A 25,256-nucleotide genomic window follows, 5' to 3' on the forward strand; every position below is an offset into this window, starting at 1 on the left:
ATAGAACAATACAAAATATATACATTCATTCTTCTAGTAGTAAGAAATTATTTGCATTTATTATTAATACAAACATTGCTACATTTAATGTCCTTGTGCATGTTTCCAAGTAGAAATAGATAAGTACAAATTCTAAGACACATACATTTAAAAACTGTTTATAACAATCTGATGTCAATGACTGCTTTCATTTTCTTCATAAGTCATTCTTCCAGAGTTAACATAAGACATTTTAGTCACCTTAGTTGGGGCTTTAAAGCATATTTATTCAATGTGTTATAGAACAATTGTACCATTATAGAACAATTCACCTCAATTACACAATTGAGGTGAAAAATTAAGTCTTGAACATACAAAGACTGAAACTTCAATTTGCTGTAGCAGCAAAAAAATAGCAAGAATTGGATTTCAAAGGAAATATCATACATTCATGAATTCTATAACCACCTCATATGCATAGCATCTGAAATTACATTAATAAGTCAAGGGAAGCAATGCATATACTCTAGCTTTTTCTGCTAAAACCAAAATTGTTATGGTTCATGGATATAGACTTACCCTGTCAAGAGCTGCTTTCTCCAGTTCATTTTTGGCTACAGCCAATTTTTGTTCCAGATCAGTTAGCTGTTGGGCCTGTAAAATAAGGGAAAGGCAAATCCTTACAGTAAATTCCATAAGCTCCCCATCTACTTTAAGGATCTGTCATTCATTGACAAAAAGAAAAAAGAAAAGAAAGGAAAAAAAAATACATACCCTGTGAGATTCATTTAGATTTCAGTTTGAAAATACTATATTCCATGATGATTTGATCAGTGTAAAGAAAATGGCACTCCTTGATGACTATGCACTAAATTCTGCACCAAAACATCTAATTTTAAAATCTAACAAGTCCTAAAAGTAGTTGTGATTTAAATCTATCAGTTATGTTTCTGGTTGTTATGAACTGAATTGTACCCCCCAAACTCCAAATGTTGAACACCTTACCCCTAAAGTGACTGTATTTGGAGACAGGGCCTCAGGAGAATAATTAAGATTAAATAAATTCATAAAAGTTAGGCATTAATTCCAAAAGACTCGTGTCCTTACAAGGAGAGGAAAAGATACCAGAGATCTCTCTGCAATCAGAAATCAGAAAAGCCATGTGAGGACACAGTGAGAAGGTGCTGTCAGCAAGCCAGAGAGAGCCCTCACAAAAAAATCAAACCTGTGAGCAACTCAACCTGGGACTTCTAGCATCCAGACCTATAAGAAGATAAATTTTCATTGTTTAAGCCACGTACTCTACAGTATTTTGTTATGGCAGCAGACTAATACACTAGTATTCACTCTATTTTTATTATTGAGATTTAACACCATATACCACTCTATTCTATCATATCTCTGTACCTTTGCAGATGTCATATCTGTGACATTAAAAGAAAACAGTAATGGCCTCACATTTGGCCATTAAAATCCTGCCTCTACCACTTCCTGGCTATGTGATTTGGGACAAAATATGTGACTTTTCTAAACCAGAAATGATTATAATTTTTTACACCATGCTACCAGAGCTCAAATGAGGAATATGAAAACCTGGAAATACTATTACCAGCTTACATACAGCATTTGCACCACCTTGGTTCATATCATTGTTATTTCATTTGTCAATTCATCTTTTAATTAATCCTCATGATCCCTAGTATTCTAGGCACTGTGTATCAGGCCCTGGGACTTGCAGAGTTACTACAAAAAAAAGTCTTTCCCTCAAATGACCTACAAACTTATTTTCTTAGTTTGTTTACCTCCTCCAGCTGATTTTAGTATCTGTTGACAGCAAGAATAATCAAATACATTTATTTCAATTTGCTTTATGAATGCTGACATTTTATTACTTATCACAATTCATTAAATCACATCATAAGTTAAGAAATGTTACTAAACTTTTAATACTAATCAAAAACTATTCTCTGCACTGATAATATAATGATGAAGAAAAAAAATCCCTGTCCACAAAGAGAGACAGAATATATAATACATATATAAAATCAGATAGTGAGAGTTGCTGTCAAGAAAATAAAGCTAAAAGAGGGAATGGAGAATGTGAGAGATTATATCAATGACCCATATTTAAAACCTTTATCACCCTTCTTGCTGTATACATATCGTAAACCATATGACTTATCATATCCTGCCATCAAGAGGTAAAGTACATATATCTTCTTGACTTGATTGTGTTCTTTTTATTTGGTCAATGGGATGTAAGCAATATTTATGAAACTGGGCTTGTTCTTTGGCTCTTCTGACATCACTATGAAAAGATATGACTGAGTTAACCTGGTGTAGGAAAGCTACTGCTACTAAGTTTGTATGGATACAGTCAAGGTGCTGGTAGATAATCAAGCTGGTTAATCTGTAGAGTCATGCATGAACCCAGCCCAGATCACTGACCCCCAGTCAACCCATATACATTTGTAGTAGATGAATAAATAATTCTTGCTTTCACCCTCAGAGTTGTGGTTTTGTTTTATGTCATAGTAAAAGCTAATTGATATAGACAGAGGTTATCAAAACACTCTGATTATATAAATTGGAGCAGAGACCTAAGTGATGAGAAGAACCAAATCATGCCAGATATTTTTAAGACCTTCTGATGTATGTAAACTTGGTGATTTTGAGTTAAAACAAGTTAGTCTATTCAGAGCATATGAAACAAGGGACAAGTGGTAGGAAGGAAAGATAGGGAAGGGAAAAATGAAATAATGCTTTATCTGCCATGGTAAAGATATTGTTCTAAGTTAATGAATCAGTAGGGGCAATGTGAGAGACTTCAAACTTATATTAAATCTCATGTAGTTCATTTTATGAGTAGAAATATTATCTTCCATAAATACATAGGATTGAGATAGAGAACCATCAGGTCCTGCTTGATAAGGAGTCAGAAGGTCCAAACCAAGGTCTCTAATAAAACAGAACACATTAAAGAAGCAGACAAAACCAGCTATTAATAGAACACACATGGCAATGAAAAATGATCTCAGGTTATCTCCATTGTTAATTATACCCTGCTTATAACATATTAGCATATTAAAAGAAACTCCTACCAGCACCATGGCAATTTACAAATGTCATGACAACTCTGGAAGTTACCCTATGTGGTTTAAAAAGGGAGAGGAACTCTCAGTTCCAGGAACTGAGGGACTTCTCATTCCTTTCCTGGAAATCTTATGAATGATCTTCCCTCTGCTTACCATAAAATTAAATGAAAGGTATAAAATTAGACCCTGAAAACTCAAAAAGCGCTACTCTTGTTGCTCTGTGAGATAGTCATTTCTCTGTTTATGGGGATGCCCCCAGCTCTGTTTCTTTGTTACTTCACAAACTTACTTTTGCTTTATTTTCTTGGTTGGCTTGCTCTTCAATTCTTTCCTGCATGAAGACAAGAACCCACTTGGCCTTTGGGCTGGACCTCAGTTTGGAGATCCATTTTCCTGTATTAAGATTACTTATGCATAACCCCCTTTTTTTTTATATGTGTAAGAAAATGCTAGCTTTTGAAGTTGTACATTATTTCAACATTGTCTTCACTTACTTTAAAGATACAAAAGAACAGAGATGGTAGAAGATGGAATTTAAGAGCTCAACCATTAGAATTTGTGTACTAGTTCTTACCCTTTTCTAATTTTAAATATAACCTTCCCATGCCTCAGTTTCCTCTTCTGTAAAGATGAAGATAATAATAATACTTAATAGTGCCAGAACTATAGTAATACAAAAATATTTGATGAGGAATATAGTTCCTTTTACCTGCCATAAACACATCATAAAAGCAACCAAGATATCAATCCAAGAAGATTTTATCAGGGCAGAAAGAATGAATTCCAACAAAAATAGAAAATATACCTTGAAAATATTATTGTCATTCATTCCAAAGATTTTAGCAAATTACTTTTTCTAGGAACACATTGAACAGGTTTGGTCATTGCTGCCTTATTTGGTTTGTTTGGATAAATCTTGTTTTCCTCATAAGTGCCCCTTTTTCTGCATCCGGGTCAGCATCAGTTGCTTTGGGACTCTTTGGTAAAAGCCATTCTCACTGGAGTTAGGTGATATCTAATTGTGGTTTTGATTTACATTTCCTTCATGCTTAGAGACATTGAACACTTTTTCATATACCTATTGGCAATTAGTCTCTCTTCTGAAAAGCTTACATTTTACTGATGTTGTTTGATGTTTTCTTGCTGATTTGCTTGAGTTCTTTATAGATTCTGATTATTAAACTTCTATTGGATATATAGCATTCAAATATTTTCTCCCATTCTGTAGATTGTCTGTTTATTCTATTGGTCATCTCCTTGGCTGTGCAGAAGCTTTTTAATTTAATCAGGTCCCATTTATTTATTTTTGCGGTTGCTGGGATTGCAACCCAGCAAATGGGGTCTTTGGGGTCTTCTTCATAAATTCTTTGCCTAGGCTGATATCTGTGAGTTTTTTCTGATCTGTTTTTCTAGAATTCTTATAGTTTCATGCCTTAGGTTTAAGTCTGTTATCCATTGTAAATTAATTTTTGTGAGTGGTGAAAGGTACAGATTCAGTTCCAGTCTTCTACATGTGGCTATTCAATTTTCCCAGAATCATTTATGTACACAAATCAGTAGCATTCCTATACAACAACAACTGTCAAGCTGAGAATCAAATCAAAGACTCAATACCTTTTGATAAAGGCCATTCTTACTGGAGATAAGTGATCTCTCATTGCAGTTTTGATGCTGAATGTTTATAGCAGCACAATTCACAATTGCAAAGTTGTGGAAACAACCCAAGTGCACATCAGTACATGAATGGATTAATAAAATGTGGTATATGTATACCATGAAGTACTATTCAGCTTTAAGAAACAATGGTGATATAGCACCTCTTGTATTTTCCTGGATAGAGCTGGAACCCATTCTACTAAGTGAAGTATCCCAAGAATGGAAAAATAAGAACCACATATACCCACCAGCAAATTGGTGTTAACGGATCAATACCTAAGTGGACATATAGGAGTAACATTTATCGGGTGTCAGGCAGGTGGGAGGGTGGAGGAAGGTTGGATATATACATACATAATGAGTGTGAGGCACACCGTCTGGGGGATGGTCACACTTAAAGCTCTGACTCGAGGGGCGAAGGGGGCAAGGACAATATACATAAACTTAACATTTGTACCCCCATAATATGCTGAAATAAAAAAGAAAAGAAATAAAAGACTCAAAACCTTTCACAATAGCAACAAAGAAAATAAAATAAGTAGAAATATATTTAATCAAGGAAGTGAAAGACCTCTATAGGGAGAACTATGAAACACTGAGGAAGCAAATTGCATAGGATACATAAACAAATAGAAAAACATATGATGCTCATGGATGGGTAGACTCAATATTATTAAAATGTCTATACTACTCAAAGTCATTTATAGATTCAATGCAATCTCCATTAAAGTACTAACATCATTTTTTGCAGACCTAGAAAAAATAATTCTATGCTTCATATGGAAACAGTAAAGAGCCTGAACAGCCAAAGGAACCTTAAGCAAAAATAACAAATCGGTGGAATCACTTTACCAGACTTCAAGCTATACTACAGGCTATATTAACCTGAAAAGCATGGTACTACCAAAGAACAGAGACCTAGACCGATGGATCAGAACAGAGAACTGAGATATAAAACCATCATCATACTTCCATCTGATTTTTGACAAAGCAGACAAAAAAATGTACTGGGGAAAAGAAGCCCTATTCAATAAATGGTGCTAGAACTCAGATTTCTGTCACTGGGGTAGTGGATTTCCCTCTGGTTGGACTGGTCTAAATGCTCCCTCCATAGACACTGATAGAATTCTGTGCTTTGTTCCCCTGTGACAGACTGGTCCTGAGTTCCAATGCAAAGTCCCACGATCACTTCACTCTCCCTCTTCTGGGCACACAAATTATCTTTCCACCTGGCATGCCTGTGGTCCTTTAGGGGTATAGGGGAGTACTGGCATAGGCAATGTTAGAGTGTCTTTTGTTCCCTTTTCAGTGCCTCTTTCCTTGATATGACGTTACAACCAAGTACTATGACCACTCACCTGATTTTTAGTTCTTCCGAAAGTGCTTGCTTGCATTGATATTTGTTTAATTTGTGTTTGTGTGGAGGGAGGATCACTGGAAGCTTCTAGTCAGACACATTTCTCCATCCCACCCTTCATTTCCACTCTTGACTACATTGCTGCAGCTGGTTCATTATGTTCTCTGCTTTGAGTCTCTTCCTGTCTCCCTTTGTCTCCTCCAGGAAATGATCCTGCATACTCCAACATGTCTGGTGTTCATGAAACAGTTTTAACCAGTTTCCTCTTGACCAAACAACTTTAAGCCTTTCTTATTATCTTTTCAATAAAATGTGAACTCCTTCATACTCAATTTGAGGCCTTATATTGTTCCCACACTATCTTTAGTCCCTATTATTTTGGCAATCCACCCTACCCTAGGTAGGCCAATAATAGTATTGCCTTCTACCCCTGGTCATGCAATTATTCTAGAATGTGTTGACCTAATTCATTCAAACACCTCTGAACAAGCCAACAAAACGTGAATTCTTCTGGAGGACTGTGTGAAATCGCGTCACAGGTGTATATTGTTAATTTGGAATTTATATACTGTCAGGGTTAATTATTTCAAATTACAAAATTTTCATTTTATTTCATTATATGTATCTTTACATGTAATTTCTTCATTATATTTTTCTCTTATCTCATTTAATCTTTCAACAGATATTTACTGTAGGCCTAATAAATGCCAGCTATTTTGTAAATTTTATACTCCTCTAAAATAGGAGACCTTCTTCCCTCTTTCTCCTTTTCTCTCTTCTTCCTTTCTTCATTCCCTCCCTTCTCCCTCTATTCTTTGTTTTCTTTGTTCCTTTTCTCATATTTTCATTTAGCAGATATTATTTTTAATACTCATTATGAGATCAGTTACAAATACTACACAACATAATGTATCATCTCTATCTTCATGGGACTCATAGTAGAATAGAGCTTCTTAAATATTTCTATATTCACCACTAAAAATATCAATGTCTTTCAAAGAGTGACACAATAAACTTATACTAGTTTTCTGTTTCAAGTCTCAGAAATCCATCTTTATGGGTGGAATTACCAGTGTTTTGCTAGCTGTCAGAGGAGATATTTTGATCTAAGTGTATTATGTAATGTATCTTTTGCCTTCTTTATAGTTCATTGAATGAAAAATGTTCTCACACCACTAAATATTCTTATGTACTTTTCTCCCTAGAGTTGTGGAAAATTCTTTGCTACCCTATTTCCCCTTATCAATTCCTACTCATCCTTAAATACTAATTGGAATCCTAATTCTCATAGAGATCCATTTTTTAGCTACAAATATAATTTTAGTATCCTTGTTATATTCTGTTATGGAATATTGTATTTTTCCTCCTATTAGTCCCACCAATTGTGGTATTCAAAATATAAAATGACTTATATGATATGGACAGAAACAAATAAAATCTGATATTCCCTGAATGCTGGAGTAGGGGAAGTTTCCTGCTTGACAGGTTTCAAGCTGTTAAACAGTCCCTAAGCTGCAGCATGGAGGAAGCTCCTGTGCTGGCTTGCCACACTTCCATAGATTTAGCCAGGAAAGATGCAATGAGCCCAAATCTATTTGGACAGTTTATTACATACACTAACAGCATAAGGAAGATCTGCATGGTTTTGGCAACCCACATACCTGGTCTCTCTGGATGACACCAGATCAGGGATGCCAGATGACAAGTAACACAAGTGATGGGTCTCCCTGTCATTGTGGATCTAACTCTAAACTACAGCCAAGCATTTTTATAATCTACAGCTGTATGCAAAGGAGGGGGAGAGGCACAGTGTGGAAAGTCCCATGCCTTACTGGCAAAAGAGATAAGAAGTTGCTTCATGGCAGCCTCCTGCAAGATAAGGTAGATGAAAACAGTCTTGTAATGTCTCCTAACATGACTACCTACCATTCTATGTTCCATGAAGGTTCACAGCACATTCCACCAACATTTGAGTTAAACTACAAGTTACTCTTTCCTTTTTGACCTATGTGGAGTCTTGCAAGGATATCTAGGTGTTATGGCAAAGCCATTGTGCTATAATAGGTGGATGCCATTTATTGCTGAATGATAGTTAAGTGTCAGGGAGAAGTGAAAAATGCTGGGAGATGGGCCTGGATAAAGAAAGCAATGGTTAATTACCAGCTGGTATAGTAGGGCTTTAGTAGTTAAAGAATTTGTATGGCTATATTAATAAATGTTGTTTAATTCCTACCTATTTCAGTTGTCCTTTATCAATTTATCTGTCCATTTAATATCTTATTTCCTCACCAGGCAATAGACTTATTCACCATAGGGATTTGTTTTGCTACATATTGAAGCAGGAATTGTAAAAATAGTGCCAAGTACAGAGTGGATGCTTAATTATTATTGGAAGAATGAAGGATCAATGAATAAATTTGATGTGGATGCCACATACTGTACTAAGAAACCAGGTTTCATATATTCCTCCATAACAAATTAATTAATTTTTCTTTTTTTTTTTTTTGGTCTACAGGTTTGTTTCTGAAAAGCCTCAGTATTTATTTACAAGAACTCTGTATCTAAAACATTTTGAACATTTCAGGTCCTCAATTGAATAGTGCAAGAAATGCTGCTTTTCAATCCATCATCTAAATCTATTTTCTCTGACAGTTAATTGACATGGCAAACAATGGCTGCATTTCCTTCTAACAGGCACAGGAATCGATGGTTCATTGACATTAATGAAAAAGTATGCTGAGGGACAGTGGATATAATCCAGCACAAAATTTTTAGATGTCAGGATTAAGTCAGTGGAAATATTCTCTATAGATACTTTTTTCTCTTATGTAAATATGCTTGAATATCATGGTCCCCTAGGGCAATTTGTGCAAATATTTCCACCATTTGAAGGCTGGATTAAGCCAATTGTTTAATTTTGTCACTGCCACAGTATAGCAGCTGCACTAGATGCTTATCCCAAACATCCTCTCAAAAATTGTATTCACTAAGCAAATTTTGTTGAAAGCAGTAAACATTGAAACATCTATAAACAAGCTTGTCAAATTCACTAACACTCTAAATGTATATTTTTTCCTTTAAATGTATTTTAATGCATTTCAGCAGTGATTTTTAATGTATTCCCATAGCCCATTTCCCAAAAGACGTCTTTGTTATTTTCACTTAAAATATAAGTTGAAACAAAAGACATAGAATTTTGCATATGTTTTTACAGGGAACAAATATGCTTGTACCAGGGAATAATGAAGCCCTGGAAATATGAAATCCCCAGAGATGGGCAAAAGAGCTCTCTGACCTATGTCAGTATCTCATTTCTTATGTAATTGTATGTAACATGATCTACTTTTATTAGCATATTCTATGTTTTAATACACATTAAATAACTCTTAGTGCATGCAAGTCAAAGTCTAAGCAATATACAAATATATTTCATAATCAAACAGTGGGACAAAAGATATTCTTTCATTATTTACACAAACAGAAGTCTGTGGAAGTCCAGCAAAAAATATAGAAAAGTAACTAAAATCAATAAAATAAAACTCAAACATTGATGATTTCAAGACCACCCTTTGGAATCTCTCACATCTCAAATTTCTCATTTCTTTCCACTCTTGGTTCAAGTGCTACCTGTTTAAAAATGTTCATTCTAGATGCTTAACATTGTAAATTGCCTCACTTCCGACGTAGAATTCCAAATTCCCCATTCCTCTCTATGTTCTCTCTTTCCTATAGCACTTGCCAATCTAATATACTACATAAATTATTTTCTGTTTCTTGAATATTGCCTCTTACATGCACTCAAATATAATCTCTACTAAAGTACTGAACTTTTGTTCACTAAAGAATCATATAGGCACCCGGAAAAATGCCTGGCAATATAAGGCTCTCAAAAATGTTTCTTCACATTATGATTTAGAAGGTCTTTGTAAGGATTAGAAACACTTTTTACATGTGATCAGGATACATATTTGGTGTCTTGTAAATGATAATAACAATGGTGATGGCACCAATAATAATTTATATTATGACAAAAGGTAGATGTTCTCATCTTTTTATAATCAAGCTACTTCCACATTATGTAATATTTGGTCTTTTTATTACCAGATCTAAGAGTCTCCCTAACGTCAGATACCAATAAATACATCTAGAGAATTATTAGTGAAATGATGACTTGTATTCAAATAAATTGAGGTTAATTCCACAAATATTTATGAATTAGTTACTATGCGCCAGTCAACTTGTAAGTTGTGATGGTTATATAGATCACAAAATACAGACCCCATCCTCTAAGAATGCATACTATCGTGGAAGATATTATTTTAAAAAAAACCTAGCAGTTATTTCCCATTTTAAATAATGTATATCCTAAAATAGAGGATGGTATCAGGGTCGGGTAAGGGTTTCCAATTTAGATTTACTTTTATTACATTTGAAGGGACAAGAAAGTTTTAGAATTTCTTTTCATGATACAAAAAAATGAATTCCCAGATTGTACTATTGTATGGGCATGGCTAATTAAAGACTTACTGATATGTAATAGCACAAATCTTATTTTTTATGTGTTTAAATATATTCTACTTGAGCTAATTATGATAATGACAAAAATCACAAGTAAGAATAAAACAAATTGGCTCCTAAGCATAAATCTACATGGAACAATCACATAAAAGTTTGTTGACTTGTTTTATTCAGTCCTATATCCTATAATTAATTAAATGCAAATAATTAGGGGTATTAGAAAGAACACTAAAATATAACTTAATCATCTTGATTTTGGTCCTTCTTTGTCCACTTAGTAGCTTTGAGATTATGGTCAATTTCCTTATTTTCTTAAATTATCGATTTTTCATCTGAAACAAAATGGAATAATAGTATCATTGTAAATGTATGCAATATTCACTATATTCCAAGAAGAGTGCTGACATTTTAGTGTATTGTCTATTTTAATAAATATTATTATCATAGCCACTTAATGAAGAAGGCAAGAGAACCATAAAGAGGCTAAACAGTCTATATGGACCAAGATTACCTTACCAGTATTTGACAGTTGGCCCTTAAACTCTTGTTTCCCAGCTTTCACCTAATTATGAATATTCTTGCAAAGTTGCATGAGATGATGCATATTTTGTTCCTAGTTATTATGCTTTTTAGGGCTTAATTACATCCCAAATGATTATAAATGGAAATAAGACATGAAACTTATTCCTTTTCTCTCTAACAAAAATGAACAAAAAGGTTGAAATACAAACCAGGGATTTCACCCGAGATGCTTTGTGAAACTACAACAGATAACACAGAAAGAAAATAGTAGGAAGCTTTCTTACTGATGTCTTGACAAATGGATTTTTCATGGGATAGCTGTATTATAGTCTTAGAAATCTTAGAAAGATAATTAAACTAATCCCTCACTGGAATTTCCTTCTAAAAAAAAAAGTAGTTCTAACCTATGTATATCAAAGGGTTGTTTTCAGGTTTAAATGAGGTAATAAAAGCAAAAAAACAAAACAAAAAAGCTTACATTTTTTTTTGGACTTTGAGATAATTATCTGGAATTTAAAGTTATAGCTTTGGTTTCAGCAAAAATTGGTCTTTGTAACTCAATTCAGTAGCTGTTTGTTTCTCTAAAGACAAAAAACAACCTGCCTAATTTCTGTTGGTATTTCTCATATGTCACTAGTCTATCCTTACAGTTAGAAAGTTGCATCCCTTCAAATTGTATCTGTCAAAATGAGGGTCAAATGTTTATTTTTCTTGTCTTGGAGCTGTCACTTTGCTTTATCCACTTAGCCTCCACAGGGCATAGTGTATCCTGTGTCATGATCATGATCTATTTCAGAGGCATTCACAACTGGATAATCAATAAATGGAATCTCTTCTAAACTATACATTTTTTACTGAGCATGAGAAAAAATTTTTCTGGTCAATTTAGTATATAAAAAATAGCAAGGAGGCATTATTTTTACTCTTTCTTCCTTTTATGTGCCCTGTATTATTTCCTTCATTCATCCATTTATTTATTAATCTTACCATTCATCAGTTTAGCTCCTAGTTAACCCATCCATTCACATTTATGTTTTTACTCACACACCTTATGTCCTATTGTTTGTGCATTCCTCTACTAACCTACTTATACATTTATCCACATATTTTCACTCATCCATCTCTCCATTCTTCTATCCATGCATCATGCATCCACCCATTCACTATCCAACGCAGTAAACTGTCCAAATATTGTAAAGTGGATATATAAGATGCAAAGAAGAGTTACATTAAGCTTATCTCAGACAATAAAGGGAAAAATCTTGATTTCTTTCTGTTAGAGAAGCAATAAGTTTGCAAGCTATTTGAAAATATTTTGATCATTTTTTACCTGTGCATTCTATACATTTAAAACATAAATTATTAGATCAGTGTCTCTGTATATGAAAGTATCTACTCTCCAACTCAAACCTTCTGAGGCAGAATCTCATGTGGCTTTTTCTAGGATTCAATGATTTTGGAAAACCCATCACAGTAACAGCAGAATTCTCAGAGGAAACTTTACAAACCAGAATGGAATGGGGTCCTATCTTTAGTTTTCTTAAAAAGAATAAATGTCAGCCACAAATTTTGTATCATACAAAACTAAGTGAATGAAGGAAGAATAAAGTTTTTACCAGATAAACAAACACTAAAGAAATCTGTCATCATTAGTTTTACTCTTCTAGAAATACTAAAAGTGCTCCATACACTGAACAGAGCAATCAATACCAACCAGTGTAAAATCAACTGAAAGTAAAAACTCACAAGCCTTATAAAACAGTAACACAAGAGAGAAAATAAAGCACTAAGAAGCAATCAACATGATGACTAGTATAGTATCTCACATGTCAATATTAAGATTTAATGTAAATAGGCTAAATACCCTGCTTAAATTATATAGATTGGCATATAGGATAAAAAACAAACAACCCAAATATATGCTGTCTTCAAGAAACTCATTTAACTCATAGATTCTCATAGATTTGAGGTAAAGGGGTAGAAAAAATATTCCACACAAATGTTAACCAAGAGCAAGCAGAAGTAGCTATTTTTATATTATATAAAATATATTTTAAATGAATAACAGCAAAAATAGACAAAGATAGTCATTACATAATGATAAAGGGTTCCATTCAACAGAAAATATAACAATCATAAATATATATGCACCTAACACAGGAGCTACAAGATTCATAAATCAAATACTACCAGACTTAAGGACAGAAATAAACAACAATATCATAATAGCTGGGCACTTCAACTCTACACTATCTATAAAGAAACACCAGACTTAAAAAGAACTCTATAACAAGTGGACCTAACAGGCATTTATAGAAAATATTACCCCCAAACTAGAGAATATGCATTCTTCTCATCAGCATATGGAAAAATTTCTGAGACAGATCATATGTCAGACCACAAAACAAGTCTCAACAAATTTTAAAATTTTGAAATTATACCATGTACCTTCTCAGATCATAATGAAATAAAGCAAGAAATCAATTTCAAGTGGAACTCTAGAAACTACACAAATACATGAAAATCAAACAACCTGCTGCTAAATGATCCTTGGATCAATGACAAATGAAGATGGAAATTTAAAAATGTGTTTGAATTGAATGACAAAAGCAATAAACACCAACAAAATCTCTAGAATACTGAAAAAGCAATGCTAGTGGGAATTTATGCCTACATCAAAGAAACAGAAAGATCCCAAGTTAACAATGTAATGTCACACTGCAAGGAACTAGAAAAAGAAGAACAAACCAAACCCAAAACTAGCCAAAGAAAAAATTACCAAAGATCAGAGCAGAACTAAACAAAATTGAAACCAAAAAATAAAAATCAAAAGAATCAATGAAACAAAAGGCTGGCTTTGAGAAAAGATAAGCAAAATTGATAAACCACTAGCTAGAGAAATGAGGAGTAGAAGAGAAATGATTCAAATAATCTCAATTAGAAACGAAAAAGAACATTATAGCTGCTACCACAGAAATACAAAATATCACCAGAGACTACTATGAAAACCTCTATGCATACAAACTATACAATCTAGAAGAAATGGATACATTTTTGAAAACAGACAACCTCCCAAATTTGAATTAGAAAGAAATAGAAATCCTGAATAGAGCAATAATGAGTAGTGAGATTTAAATAGTAATAAAAATTCTCCCAAAAATAACAACAAGTAAGCTCAGGAAATATGTACACATAATTTTTGATACAATTCTAGCATTAAGAACCACTGCCCCAGAGGAAGCATGAAATATTGTTCTTGAAGATAATTTCTCCCTAGCATACCACAGTAGAACACACATGCACATTTAGTTATCCTCAGCAAATAGTACAAACCCCATATATTCCAAAACAGAAGTACTTCAACGTCAGTATACTAAAAATATTTTATAAATGTGATTGTTTAAATTAAACTAATACAACCAATGGTATTAATAAAGAGAAAAACAATGTAATTTGGAATTAGCTTATATTTGTCAATAAAAATTGGGAGAGAGGAGAGAGAGAGGTCCAATTATATCTTTTTCTGTCTATTTCTATCTCTATCTCCATATCTCTGTGCATATAGTGTGATATTTAATCTGTTTGCCAACTTCACTGGGCCATGCAGTGGTCAAAGTAAACATTATTTTTGGATCTGTCTGTGAAGGTGTTTTAAATGAAAATCACATTTGAATTGGTGGTCTCAGGAAAGTAGATCCACCCTCCAATGTGGGTTGACATAATCCAACCCTTTGAGCCCTAAATAAAACAAAAAGAGAAATTTACCCCCTTTGCTTCCTGCCTGCCTCCTGAGCTAAAACATCTGTTTCTTTCTGCCCTTGTAGTGGGATTTACATCATTGGCTTCTCTGATTCTCAGGTGTTCGGACTCACACCAGAAGTATACCATGAACTTTCATACTCACATGTATATTTTCTATTGTTCTATTTCTCTCGAAAACCCTAATGTGTATATATATATATATATATATATATATATATATATATATGTAAAATATAATGACACATATATGCATATATACACACACGTACACACATATGTAGGGGTGTGTGTGTGTGTGTGTGTGTGTGTGCATAGAGAAAGAATTTCAAGAGTCAACAAAATGGAAGAAATACTTATGAAACTTTTTTCCACTGGTTTTTCACTGGGGGGGGGAAGATTTTATGAGTGATGGATTTCCAAGTTTCTAAACATACATGAGTTATTTTGTCTATATTTGTCAGGGTTAAGAACTCTTTCCTGTTGGTCCTTTATAGACTTAAAATAATAATAATAATAATAAAACTCTTAATCTGTGAATGGTGCACTTTAGGTAATTTAGGGCAGAAGGCCTGAAGTTTTTGGAACATTCTGGAGCCAACCCTTCCCTGCTCGTGGGAACCTATACATGTTTAATATGTAAATACCAACGCAACTAGCTCTTAGACCTCAAACTAATAGCCTCATAGACCCACTTTTCTTACTGAAGTGTGGATTCAGAGAATTGTCTAAAGTGAATGGTGGCAGAATTAAAGGTCCCACATTTGACTGCTGCTAGTCACAGTCCCACCCTCTAATCCAGGAACTGACCTTATCTTAGATTTCTACCCATCTGAGAGCTTGAGGGCTGTGCTGTTTTCAACTGCTTTAGACCATAAAGGTGAAAAGTATAATTTTAATGTTATCTTCACAGAAACCTCCAAATTATATCTGTATACATACTATCTAATGTATATATATATATATATATTCAAATACATATAAAAATTGCAGTATTTTATGAAATAGGGAATTATCAAATTGATCAGTTTGCTAAGACAAACTTATATCAGTTTACTAGCATTTACTATTAAGACAAATTCCTGCATAATTTTTGAACAACTTCTTACTCTTCATCTGCCATATCCAGTTCATAGGTAAGTGTTTTACATATTGTCTTTTAAATATATTTCAACTAAGTGCACTTTTTACCATTCACACTTTAGTAACATGGTCCAATTTACTGCCATTTCTATTTGAATTGTTGCAATAACATCATGGCAGAAAGGAATTAACGTAGCAGGACTGAAATGTCCATCCTTAGAAAGACCAGCTTAGTAGATTAGCCTTTAGCTTACATCTGGGTACATGAATTTTGGGAGATTTCCCACCATTTTCTGATAAGCATGGTTCAGTGTCACTAAATTCATTGCAAAAATGATATGAATTATGCTGAACACCTGCATAAAGAATTATGGCATATGATAGAAAAAGGGGGCTTACATGTCTGGCCTTCAATAAAAACCCTGGACTGACCCCTAGGTTCAAGCAAACTTTTCTAGCAGAAAATGCTTCACTTATAACAACTCATTGCTAAGTGAATGAAGCACATCTGTGTGAATCCACTGAGAGAGGACTCTTGGAAGCTAGCACTTGGTGTCTTCCGGACTTTGCCCCATACACCCATCTTCTCTGCTAATTTTGCCTTGTAATTTGCAGTAATAAAATTATAGTCATGAGGATGACTATTATGCTGAGGCCCATGACTCAGAAGGAACTGGTAACCTCATGATACTCTTAACAAAAAGAGAAACAGCACTGCAACCAGAAGTTTCACAGAGTAAAACCAGTGAAGGAGAGAGACTGGGCCAGCTCTCCTGGCATTACACACAAACCTGAGTCAGGATACCACATGCATGTGTTAGGATACACCCACTCAGGAGCACTCAGAATAGGATATGAGACAGATTGAAAGCATTCCCTAAGCCACACACAGACCTCAATGGCAGGCACTATGTGCTTAATCATAACTTCTGATTAAAAACTGTTTGAACAATAAACTATTCTTACTCAGGAACATCTCCTAGGAAGTAAAGCTATAAATAAAATCATACTCATCCCTTACGACCTGGATGACTATGTGGATACAAAGGCTGTACTCACTTAGGAGAAAGTAGAAAGGAAACTTCTAAGGTACTAGTCTCTGGATAAACATGAGACAAAATTGCAAATTTCTTAAATTAATGTTCAAACCACACAAAGATCCAGCACTGAATACTGAAAATCTAACTGGCTAATGGTGTTTAAGCATAAACCTTAACCCAAAATTTTCTTATGCTAGTCTAGAAGTTGTCCCTGGGTAATTAGTGTAAAAGTTGCAAATACGGAGAAAAATGTAAGCAGAAACATCCTACACTAGACAATAAGAGGAGAAATTGACTTCACAGATTTAGTTTAGCAAAGTCACTAAACAAAACAGTAGATGAACAAACAGATGATAACATAAATCTCAGGAAAAGGAGAACATTGATATTAAGATTTTCTACAAGTACATTATCTAAAATGTCCAGTTTTCAATGAAAACATTATGAGACAAAGAAACAGCAATGTATGACTCATACACAAGTTAAAGAAAGAAAAGCAACAGAAATGACCTTTAAGGTAGCCCAGATGGTGGACATTGAAAACAAAGAATTCAAAGTGGTTATAATAAATATGTTCAAAGAACCAAAGAAAATAATGCTTAAGTAATTAAATGAAAATATGAGGATGATATCTTACCAAATAGAAAATAGCAATAAAGAATTCAGCATTATATACAAGAACAACATGTAAAATTTAGAGTTAAAAGTACAATATCCAAATAAAAAAATTGCTAATGGTGCTCAACACTATATTTGACCCAGAGGTAGAAAGAATCAGGAAAATTGATAACAGATGGTAGAGATAATGCAATTAAGGAAACAGAGAAAAGTAAGCAATATATCAAATAAATATGGGATACTATTAAGCACACCAACACATGTGTAATGTGAATACCAGAAGGATAAGAAAAAATGGGCAGAAAAATATTTGAAGAAATAATAGTTGAAAATTTCTCAAATAAGAAGAAAAATTATTGTTTTTAACATATCCAACAAACTCAACATCTTCACATAAAATAAACACAAAGAGATCAAATCTCAGACATATCAAAGTCAAAATATTGAAAAGTAACTTAAAAAGAAAATTTTGAAAGCAGAAAGAGGAAAACAACTTACCATGTGCAAGAGATCACCCCAACAAGACTAACAGTTGACTTCTCATGAGAAACAATGGAGACCAGAATTCAATGTGATTACATATTCAAAATGTTAAAGGAAAAAAAAAATACCACCCAATAATTTTATATCCATCAAATCTATCCTTCAAATATAAATGCAAAGTAAAGAAATTTCTAGATGAACAAAACCATAATATTTTTTGTTAGCAGGTCTGCCTTATAAGAAACACTAAAAGATGTTTTTTGGCCTGAACCAAGTGATGGAAGACAATAATTCAAATACACATGGAAAAAAAAAGCACCTGAAAAAGTAATCAAATAAGTCATATAAGAAACAGTACATAGTTGGCTCTTGAACAATATGGTGTGAAATGAATAGGTCCAATTATACACATATTTATTCAATAAAAGTTACATTGAGTGCGCCTCTCTCTCCTGCTTCCTCTGCTACCTCATATTCTTTCCTCACCATCAACACTGAGATGGCAAAACCAACTCCTTCTCTTCCTCCTCCTAAGTCTACTCAAAGTGGTGACGATGAAGATGAAGACTTTATGATAATCCACTTCCATTTAATGAATAATAGCAAATACATTTTGTCTTCCTTATAACTTTTTAAATAAGATTTTTCTTTTCTCTAACTTACTATATCATAAAAATATGGTATGTAATACACATAACATAAAAAATGTGTAATATGTGTTGACTGTTCATCTTATTGATAAGGCTTCTGGTCAACAATAGGTTATTACTAGTTAAGTTTTAGGGGAGTCAAAAGTTACATGTGGACTTTTGACTGTGCAGGGTGTTGGTGCCCTGAACCCCCACATTGTTCAAGGATAAACTGTTACCACATACCTCTTTTTTTATTATTTTTTAAATGATTAAAAATAATTGCATACAACTATATATGTATATATATATGTATATGTGGAGATACACACATGCACGGTATATGGAGAGGGAGATGTATAATTATGCAGTTGTAATATCTAGAGATACATAAATATATAGTTGTGATATATAGATATATAATGTATTTGACAATAGCACACAGAAGATGTAGAAAAAACTGAATTGGAGTAACAAAATAACAATAGCTTAGATTTTAATTCACAGGAATAAATAAAGAGAAGCAGAAATTGTAAATAAGCACAGAGGGAAATAAAACAGTGAAAATCAGGCATTGGGGAGGAGAGAGGAGGGGAGGGGTGAAAACCTACGTAACAGGTACAGTGAACACTATCTGGGTTATGGGTCCACTTGTGTATCCAAAACATTTGTACCTCCATAATATTTTGAATTAAAAAAGGAAAAAATAGCAAATTCTAAAATTATCTGTTTATCATTTTTCTCTTTCTTTCTTTCTTTTCTTTCTTTTTTGACAAGATCTGGCTCTCTTGCCCCTTCTAGAATGCAGTAGTGTCATCATAACTCACTGTAACCTCAAACTCCTGGGCTCAAGCTATCCTCTTGTCTCAGCTTCCCAGGTAGCTAAGACTATAGGCACATGCCACCATGATAGGATAATTTCTCTATTTTTTGTAGAGATGGCATCTATCTCTTGCTCAGGCTGGTCTTTAACTCCTGATCTCAAGCAATCCTCCTTCCTCGGCTTCTCAAAGTGCTAGGATTACTAGAAGTAAGCCACCATAATTGGCCCACTCTACCTTTTTCTCTCAGCTTCTTTAAAATATAATATACATAGTTTTAATATGTATAAAAATATTAGAAAATGAAAAAATGTGGGGGAAATGAGCCATATAGGTGTATGATTTCTATCCTTCACTGGAAGTAAGTTAGTTTAAATCTGAAGTAGAATCTGATCATTTAAGAAGTATATTGTAAGCCCTAGAGGAAGCATTCAGAATATAGCTCAAAAATATAAATAAATATAATGACAGGAATTAAAATGTTATTTTAGGAAGCATCACATTATACAGAAGAAGATAGAATAATTGCATCAGAGTAACAAAATGGTTATGAGACATTGAAAACAAAAAGAAAAAAAATGACACACAAGTCCAATGATATCAATAATAACATTAAATGTGAATGGATTAAACAATCCAATCATAAGGTGGAAATTGTTATATTGGATAAAAAGTAAGAACCAAATATATTTTGTCTCAGCATTATTTATAACATCTAAAAAGTGAATGCAACCTAATGTCCATAATCTAAAAAATGGATAAACAAAATGTATAGTGGAATATTATATGATAATAAAATGAAGCCTTAATACATACTATTAATATAACATGAATGGACTTTGAAAATATGCCGAATAAAATAAGCCAGTCACAAAATACTAAATATTGTATGATTCTATTTATATGAAATATCCAAAATATGAAGATCTACAGGGATAAAAATTAGGCTAGTTACTGGCTAAGGCTAGGGAAAAGGAGAATAGGCAATGAGTGCCCATGAACATGGACATCTTTTTGTGGTGATGAAAATGTTCTAAAATTGGATTCTAGTGATGGTTGCACAAGCCTGTGAATATAGTAAAACCATTCAACTGTATATTTTAAATAGTTGTATTGTATAGTGTATGAAGTATATCTCAATAAAATTATTTTTTTAAAATTGGTAAGAATTAGTAATGTGAAAAATGCCTGGGAAGACATGGCAAGAAAAAAAGACAAATATTAGAAAAACAATGGAGATAAGAAATTGGAAACTATGAGAAATGTAAGATCTCTATTATCAAGTGTTTGGTGCTGATAAGACTGAAAAGAAAAGTAGGGGCTGTGCATAGAGAGCCTTGCAAGATCTACCAAAGAGGATGAAATTATTTCTATAAGGATTGGAAAGGTAATGGTGGATTTAGAAGTGGAAAAACAGGTAAATTTAAAATTTAAACTGACACCCCCCCTTTTGCCAGTGTGTAATAGAGCTTGAAGGTGGAGAAGACTGAATACAGAGGAGTCTATCCATGATTCAGGAAATGTGAAGAGAGCCTGGATTAACACAAAGAATGTGAGAATGTAGAAAAATATATAGAAGGAAAATTTTACAATAACTTTTCTGTGTGGTTGTAAATAAATATACACTCATGTTGGAAACTTCTCTCTGTATCTTATTGTACGTTCCTCAGTTCCAGAATAAGATCACCTACTTCATTCCTTTCAGCTTTTTCCATTATGAAAACAGCAGGGAGGAGTGGAAAAAGATGCGGAAAGGATGCGTTTTGACATCCAATTATACTGATAATCTCTGGAACTGGCAAATAGGAGTCTATTTGGGGAAATGTGCTTCTTGCCAGTGGCATCTGGCAATTAATGCTGAAATGTGGTTTCCAACTTGCAAAGAACTTAGGATTTCACTGCACAGATTTAAAGAGGATTGTTATTTACTGCTTTCTATTGCAGTGTGCTCAAAATCAAAACCAAAGATGGACATATGAGCAGATAATATACATTAAAGATGAATCTATCCATATTCATTCTCAATTAAAATTCAGCAAGCTTTAATAAATAGTAAATTTTAAAGCCTTTATCCTGTAATACAAGGCACTCCAATATTCGAATACATCCTGTCAGTGATTCAGGAAAGGTAAAGAGAGCCTGAATTAACACAAAGAATATGACAATGTAGGAAAAAATATGTAGAGGAAAACTTTTACAATAACTTTTTTGTGTGGATATAAATAAATACATACTCAGTTTAGGCACAACCTTCAGCTCTGACTCCAGGTCTTTTTGCCAGATCACTACCAGCTCTTTTCACTATTTGCCAAATTGAAATTTCTAGCACTTTCTCACTGCTTTGGGTCATTTGGCCTTGCAGCTCCATCTGCCCCCAAAGAAGCTTCCCCAACTTTTGTATTTGTATATCTTTCTCTTTCCAAACTGAGTTCCAACCTCGATTTCTCTTCAAAATGTTTAAGTGTTCCAATCATAACATCACACCCCTAACCCTCTCCAAAGTGATACTAGATTTTCTATTTTTCTACTCTCTATATCAATTGTCATGTATTTCCATTCTCTCTCTTTCTCTATATGTACATTTTATAAGTATGTTTATGCATATATATGAATTCTGTATGCATGTGCATATATTTAGAATTTTAATGGAAAGTTATATAATATAATGTTTGGAAGCACTGTGTCCTAGAGTAGGAGGAGGGCCTTAATCTTTCAGAGCCATGGCTACCTCATTGGAAATCGGGGATGGATAATATTGTAACTGACTTCAAAGCAGCAGTTCCCAAACTTGCCTGCACAGTTAAGTTTACTGAGGAGCTAAAAAAAAAAAAAAAAAAAAAAATACTGATGCCTTTGACCCATCCCCAGACATTTTTATTGGTCTGGATGTTGTCTGGGCTTCAGCCTTTATAAAGAGCTTCCACATAACTCTAATGGGCAAACCATTTGGAAGGAATTGCCTTAAAGTGCTATTGTGAGGATTGAGAATTATCATGTGTGTGTGAGCTAGTAGTGCATTGTCTGTTCCATACTAGACATATCAAGATAATAGTTGGTATATTATTTGTGACCTTTTTGAAAGCAGAAACCATACTTTATTTTTTTGTCCATGGCACATTGGTGAGGTTTTTAATGACAGACACAGTGGCACTCAGTAAATATTTTATTGGTAAAGTAAATTAGAATAAATCAGTATTAGATGAACTCCTCAAAAATAACAGCTTACAGTCCTATAGCAAAAGGTGACTGACGGATAATCACAGTGGAACACAGCAAGGGACAGAGCTCAGAGCACAATAGCAGTACAGAGGAGAATTAATTAGACAAATGTACTTTCCCTGATTAAAACAAGGAGCTAATAAAGAAGATGAAGAGAAAGAGGAAAAAAAGTGGATAGTAGCAAGGGCTAAGATTTATAAAGTATTTGATTCTCTCACAGGCATTGCAAAAAACAATGAATTACCTCAATTTTACTGATGAAGAAGTTGAAAACCTGAGGTCGAGTAATTTGCCCAAAATCATTCTAGTCAGTGGCAAACCCAGGATTAATTTCTGAGTTTTTACACGTCAGATTCAGAGTAGTAAATGTTGTCCTGAACTGTAAGAACAAAGAATCACTACAAAACTCTAATCAAACAAGCTTTATATGAACTTTTTAATGCAAGAATCTACAAATTAAGTGGTGTAAGAATTCTCAGCTTAGTCATTATGATGGTAAAAATAAATTTTGATGGAACTGACACAAATGAATATAAATAAATAATCCCAAATCATCCACTTATACTTTATATAAAACATAAATTCAGGTAAATCATAGATCTAAGCATAAGAGATGAAAAGTATGAAACGTCCAAAAGAAAACACACAGAAGCAAACACTTATGACTTTGTGTTAAGCAGAGATCTTTAGGTAGACACAAAAAGCGCTAGGATCAAATAAATATTTATAACTTTGACTTCATCAAAAATGGAAGATATTTTTTCTCTTTGAAAGTCATATTTAAGAAAATAAAAAGCCAAACCACATATGGGGAGAAAGCATTTGCAAAATGAATATCTGATAAATAACTTGTACCTGGAATACATAAAGAATTATTGCGACTCAATAGTTAGAAAACAAAAAATCCAGCATAAAAACAAAATTTTGTAAATAAGGCACAAAACATTAGAGCAGCCACTTCAACAAAGAAGAAATACAGATAAAAACCAAGCATATAATTGTTCAACAACATCAATCTCAGGGAAATGTAAATTATAACTATATGCTCATCACTACATAAACACTAGAAAGGCTAAAATTTGAAAGACTGACCAAGCCATATGTCAATGGGAAAACAGAGCATATGGATCTCTTATACATTGTTGGTGGGGTGCAATGCTATATTCAATTAGAAAATAATTTGGCAAATTCTTATAAAATTAAGTAACATCATATGACTTAATTATTTTAATCCAAGGTTTACTCAAGGAAAAAAATAGAAATTTATGTTCATACAAAGACCTCTGTGTTAGTGCTCATAGCAGCATTATTCAGAACAGTCCCAAACTGAAAATAATCAATATGTGAATTAGTTGGTGAACAGGGAAGCACATTGTGGTACTTCTATCGGTGGAAATGAAATAAACATTAAAAAGGAACAAATGATTGACACAAGTGACATCCATAAATTCAAAAATATTTGCTAAATTTTTCCATTTCTATAACATCCTAGAAAAGGCAAAACAATATTGACATAAAGCAGAGGCTGAAGGAGCAGGGAGGGAATTGTCTGCAAAGGGTCCCAAGGTAATTTTTTTTAATGATGACAATGTATTATGTCTTGATTACAGTAACAGTTACACACACTGTATGTGTATTCACTGAATTATCCAACTAAAATGATGGGTTTCCTTGAACATAAATTATACTTCAATGAAGCTGACTTCAAATATATTAGAAATTTTCTTTCTGATGGCCATGCAGGGTGTGTGGAATGTCAGAATATGACAGCATACAATACAAATGATAGTGCTATGGAGAGTGGAACACTACTCAATTTCTCCACTTATCTACGCTAGACAGCGTAAACTCTCTGTAATACATACATGTTTGAATTGTTTCTCAATATATGAACTGCATCTAACACAGTGTCTGACACTCAAGGATCATATGTAGAGTGAATTAATTTCTGCTTGACCTAACTCATAAGCTCTAATTTGCACACTAGTTTTGCCTTTTTATATTTGTACATTTAAAGTTGTGATTCATAGATTTTTCTCTTAACAGAGAGACTAAAGATGTGAAACTTCTAAATAAGAAATGATGGCATAATATATTATATACAACTATCAGTGAAAATTCTACCACTGTTTTGAAAAAACATAATTATCATTAAAAATGTAAACTTCTACTATGATATGAGATAAAACCTGTTGGAGTTATAAGTATAATAAATTGATAGCCAACAGTGTAATATGCCATAGCACCTTCATATTTCAATGCTGGAAAGAAATTAACTTTCCACATATTTCTAGAGATTATGAGAGGATTCATGATGCTTCGTTCAGTGGGATACCCTGTGGATTCCATTTATGTCCCCTCTATCTAAACACAACGGCAACTCTCAATACCATCTTGGGTTTATCTAAGAATAACATGAAGAAGGGGAAAAAATGTTTATATTTCTATTTCTGTTTACGGATATTAAAAAAGTAAAA

The 25,256-nt window shown here is 33.4% G+C and overlaps 1 protein-coding gene across 2 annotated transcripts in view; it reads right to left on the reverse strand.

The window, feature by feature from the left end:
* The window catches only part of LUZP2 (leucine zipper protein 2), a 440,045-nt gene that overhangs the window by 77,742 nt on the left and 337,047 nt on the right, over window positions 1-25,256 (reverse strand). For both annotated transcript variants that reach the window (XM_020286544.2, XM_020286543.2), the window contains exon 8: window positions 559-633. In XM_020286544.2, the coding sequence (XP_020142133.1) occupies window positions 559-633 (75 nt within the window). The remainder of the gene's footprint in view (window positions 1-558; window positions 634-25,256) is intronic.

This window comes from Microcebus murinus, chromosome 4, assembly GCF_040939455.1.
Source record: "Microcebus murinus isolate Inina chromosome 4, M.murinus_Inina_mat1.0, whole genome shotgun sequence".
Lineage (NCBI taxonomy): Eukaryota > Metazoa > Chordata > Mammalia > Primates > Cheirogaleidae > Microcebus > Microcebus murinus.